At 33.7% G+C, this 5,229-nt stretch overlaps 1 protein-coding gene across 1 annotated transcript; it reads right to left on the bottom strand.

The window, feature by feature from the left end:
• Positions 1 to 3,383: 3,383 nt before the first annotated feature.
• On the bottom strand, positions 3,384 to 4,636 carry LOC135127413 (uncharacterized). The gene is made up of 2 exons (XM_064053852.1): positions 4,175 to 4,636; positions 3,384 to 4,120 (listed from the first exon to the last, which is right to left on the bottom strand). The coding sequence occupies exons 1-2, from the start codon at positions 4,592 to 4,594 to the stop codon at positions 3,431 to 3,433; spliced, it is 1,110 nt and encodes a 369-aa protein (XP_063909922.1). The 5' UTR covers positions 4,595 to 4,636; the 3' UTR covers positions 3,384 to 3,430.
• Positions 4,637 to 5,229: the final 593 nt, after the last annotated feature.

The following is a 5,229-nucleotide window of genomic DNA, read 5'->3' as shown; positions in this document are numbered from 1 at the left end:
ATCCGTCTTCTTGAACAGCAGGATTCAATGCGAATAGCAACTCGATGCGCATACGAAGGCCTCTGTTCGAGTGGCGATATGGCAACAGCGGCAAAATGCAGAGGAAATTTAAATGCAATGGTTGGCAGAACTCACGCGGTGTCGGTTTGAATCTAAGAAGGACTGTTTTAATCTGTTGCCTCCAAATTTATTAAGCAGCAAAACACGTATTAGCAGGGTCGGCTCGATTTAAATTATTGCTTTAAAGTAATATTGTTTTTTTTTTAGTTTTCTTTACAGTTTGCATTCGCAAACATATTCATGTAGTGTATATTACGGCCCGTTCAATGCAAATTTAAATTAAAATAATTTGAATACTAACTAGAATACAATATTTCCAACAAAATGAAGTAATAATTCTATTAATTTGTATTTTAAGGATTATACGAGTATAAACAAAAATATAATAAACACTATCAATTAATTTTTGGCAATGTAAATAACAATAAATTCTCTTTATTGTTCAAAACTAAGAAATACGACCCAAACATGACATTTAATAATTACTCGCACATACTTGTGAATGTTTTAAAGTACTCTTAATAACTCATGATTTTTTCTTGTTAGTTTTATTAGGATTTTAAGTCCAAATAATTGAAAAACTAAAAAAAATCCAAAAAATCGAGATTTAAAAAAATAAAAAAATACGATATTTTGCAACCCTACGTATTAAATACAAATTCTCGTAATTTTTTACAATGATGTAGATACAAACTAACTGTTTTATTTTTGAGTGTGACCACTGCACCCAGCTGGTATTTGCATATTAATACTTTTATTACTGCGTGTACCACCCTAGTTCATAGAAAATTCTTAGGGTTTGGTTACACAATGTTCATGCAGGTATACTTATGCATACCATTACATTCGTATTGTACAGTAAATGATCTTTCAGAATTCATTTTAGTTTTTATTTTTGAAACAGCTGTACGTATATTTGAAATGTTCACAGAGGGTAACCAGACTCACCTAAAAATTATTGTTACAACCATAATAATAATGTGTTAATGTATCATTAGAAATTACCCAAAATATGGAAATAGTGCGCTGTTTCTTCATATCTAGCTATTAGATGTATTACACAGAAATTTGCTGTATAAATTTAAAATTTTTCAATTTGCATCACAAATCTCAAATTTACAAATGAAATTATAAAATTCCCACAATCAAATTGATGCATTACAATTTGTGTATTTTTGGAATGGCAACCCTTTCTATTAATGTATATTAACAGATACCGCGGATTAAAGATATTATATTGACGTTAACACAGAACGACCAAAACCAAACAGAGTTTTAGGTTAGCTTTCACCACTCGCAAACCAAAATGCGATCGCATCTACCCACTCGTAACTTGACGTTCGTATACGCTCGAACATTTGCGTATACCAACGTGTGCGCGCGGTTCGAGAATACCGAATCTTCAAAACCGTTCGTAAGTTGGCCACTTGCGTATGCGGAACTTATTCGAACGAGTTCGAGAATCGACCCCCTGGAGGCATCTACTACGAATTGCATATAATTGTGTTTTCTGACCTTTAGCTTTCTAATTTTGTATGCGAATTATTTGTGAAAAAACAGGGAAAAAAATGTTAGTAACGGAATACAAGACATTTGCGGTTTAGGACTCCATAGACAATAATTGTTATCCCCCAATAGTTTGAATTAATCACCGTAAATTAGGATTGAGCAATGGGTGAACTTGTACATATTCTTTTCTTTTGCGTTCTTGAAAACAATCGTAACAAGGCTAACCTTCAAGGTGATCTGATACTACAGAATATCAAGTGACAGAATAGTTATTAAAATAAATTACTAGAATCCGCATTTATAATTCAAAATCTATAGTTACATTGTGGACATTTACTAAGGTGAACTGCCAAGTGGTTTTTTGATTGTGAGTCGACTATACAGGGTTGCTAAAAGGTATGGAAGCAGTTGAATATCTCGGGGACGGTTAGTTGGATATTCTTGAAATTTGGGCTATACTTAAAAATACTCAAGCTGTATTTTCTATATTTTTTAAACTTTAAACTTCATTTGTTTTCAAGATGCAAGACTAATTTGATTTTTTTGTAATAGCACCACTAGTCAAATCGTTAATAACATTTAGACTCCTGTTCTGGAAAGAGATAAGAAACTATTGGAATCTACTCAACGCAGAGTAACCAGAATGCCATATGGGATAAATCGTCCGCAATACTTGGATAGACTAGCCACCATGTACCTATCTTCACTCTCTGTAAGAAGAAGAAGAGAAGATATTATTAAAACTTTTCAGGCTTTAAGAACTGCAAATTCTCCTATTAGGCACCTATTTTCACTCAATCCTGATGCATCTGATGCTAGAACTGGAGGACATATTTTCAAGCTTCAAAATGAGAATTTCAAAACCCGGAATAGACACCATTTTTTGTCAAATAGAGTTTTTGATCCTTGGAACTCACTACCGGACTATGTAGTTTTAAGTAATTCTGTACTGTCATTTAAAATTAACTGCGACCATTACTGCACTGAATAACTTTATATTGTTACTTTTATTATAGTTTTGTAAATAATAGGCTGCGCGGGCATAACAGGTTTAACCTCCGCCTGAACGCATTTATTTAATAATAATAATAAATCTTGATGATGGTAAGCTATGGCAACAATCAGCAAGACTGAAGTAGAAGCACTTTTTAATGAAACTTATCTCAATCGAGAAAAAGTCTCTAGGTGGACGGTTTCAAAAACATTGCAGAGATTTAACGAAACTGGTAATGTTAGATTGAAATCATCAAAGAACCGAAAGACCAAAAAATATTACAAATGACGAGAACTCTTTCAATATCATGTTAGATGTAACTGAAAATCCAAAAACTTCAGTACAGCAATCGGCATTAAACCACAACGTGAGAAAGGCTCAGTTCAAAAAATAATCAAATGGGAAAAATATCATCCATACAAAATTCATTTATCTATTACAAGAATTGAGTGAGGATGACTTTGACCGCAGAATCAAATTTTGCGAAATAATAGCAGACAGACTAGATCGGGATGACAACTTCATAAATCAATTATTATTTTCTGATGAGTCTACTTTTTGTTTCAACAGGCATGTTAATCGCCATAAGTCATAACTGTAGATGCTGGCCCAATGCATTTATTTGTCTTCTTTTTTTTTGCCAATTTGTACATCATGCGTCAATAGTGAATGGGTATTTAATAAAATAACGATCACTAGTTAAATTAATAATTTTTTCCGGAAATCGTCATTGAAACAGCATTTCCTTGCGACATTAGGCGCAGGAAAATTGGATTTCCCTGACTAGTACTGTAAAAACTACAAAAATGACGCAAAATAATTAGTTATTTAAACAAGAAAAATTTATTCAAAATTTCGTAAATTACACTATTTACAGATATTAACATTAATTGTAGAATTCGATATATTTGCAATGTTAATTCCAGACAGAGATTTATGATCAAGTTTAACCTTTTTATCAAAAATTTCAGTCGAGATTTCGGTGCAACAGATTTCAGATGAATCACTACTTGTAGAGGGACACGTCTCGATATTAGTGAAGGGTCTTTTTTTCGGACCAGCTTGTATTTTATTAGCTATATCTAATTTATTTTCGATGGACTCTTCTATGTATCCTTCTGCTACTGAACTGCTTTGCCATCCTCCATGCCTTTTTAAGTTGGTAATATCTCCTCCTGCGTCTACTAGTAAAGTCGCGGAACTGCGCCGCATACAATGTCCTGTGTATTCCAGAGGTGTTGGTAGACCAAGGTAGGAAGCAATTTGAGAAGGAAATTTACCAAATGAATGCAAGCCCACTGGTTGGACCGTACATTTCCCTTTCTTGTAATTTAAAAATAAGCGCTTGTGTGGAGTACTAGGCGGACGTAATTCCAAATAACGTCTGTATGTAGCAAGATTTCTTTCATCAACAACTACAAAGCGTCGAGGTTTTTTTGTTTTAGAATCAGGAATGTGTACTATTAGCACGTTATTTTGATCTTCAATGTCGCCAACTAACATCTTTGATAATTCGTCGCATCGACAGGCTCCAGACACCCCAAAAATAAGCGCCACCTGAAATTACCAAATTTAATAAAACTTAAATATGTAATCATTGTAATAACCTACTTTCATTAATAAAAATTCCTTGTCGGGAGCTTCAAGCAGAAATTTATCTATCTGGTCCCGAGACAAACATTTCGATTTTTTTGGTTGGTAACCAGTCGATTTTCGTTTTAGGTAAGCAGTTACCTTACAAAACTTGCTGATATCCAAATTTTCCTTCAACAAAAGCACGGCTTTCAACATAGAGTAAGTGCTCCAGAGGCTTGAAGCCTTATAAGAACTTGATTTTTCCGCAAAATAAGCCAGAAATACGTCTTCCGTTAGCGAAGTAACATTTTTAAGCCTGCGCCAATCTTCAAAGATTTGGAACTGCTTTTCATACCGCTCCTTAGATTTCGACGGTAACAATTCTTCTGTAGCAGCAGCGGCTGCTTTGCTTAGGTCAAAAGGAACATCCTCACCAGTGTTTTCGCTTGTATTCATAATTAATTAATGAAATAAACACACAGCTCTGACGTACGCACAAAATTTTATCATTGTTTTGTTTGTAACCATCGTTTTCAAGAAATTGACAAACTAGATTTTTGCGCAATTAATTAAAAAACTTGTTGGAAAATCTCGATTTTTAGCGATTTATTGCGATTTCCGTAAAAATTTAATACAAAACTCGTCAGTAAAATGTCTTATTTGACTCGGAGCTTTAAAATACTCGGCACAAAGTGCCTCGTATTTCAACATAGCTCCTCTTCAGTAATGAGACATTTTCCTGACTTTTATGTAAATAACTATTTTTGTACGACCATTGCTTTTTCAATCATTTACCGTACAGATTTCCATAGCAGTAAGTTCAGTTTACGGGTTGCTACGACTAACAACCAAGAGGCGAACGGTAAGCAAATTACTTACTGTTCAGCTGAACGGTAAGTAATCACGCATTCAAGATTTTTTTTATTTTAAATTCCATGCTTGTTCGACTTCGATATTTTCGCTTTCAGAATCACTCATGATTGATATTTTAAGCAAATAAATCACTCACTAATAGTCGCGGAAAGAAAATTAACTCGAAATCAAGCCAGATCAAATCTAAATCGACAGCGGTCAAAATGGAAACTGATTTT

The sequence above is a fragment of the Zophobas morio genome, unplaced genomic scaffold (genome assembly GCF_036711695.1).
Source record: "Zophobas morio isolate AGI-343-1 ecotype UQ-CSIRO unplaced genomic scaffold, CSIRO_AGI_Zmor_V1 ptg000011l, whole genome shotgun sequence".
In the NCBI taxonomy this organism is placed as follows: domain Eukaryota; kingdom Metazoa; phylum Arthropoda; class Insecta; order Coleoptera; family Tenebrionidae; genus Zophobas; species Zophobas morio.
The sequence above is the reverse complement of the archived record's forward strand: the minus strand, read 5'-3'. Positions and strand labels throughout refer to the sequence as shown.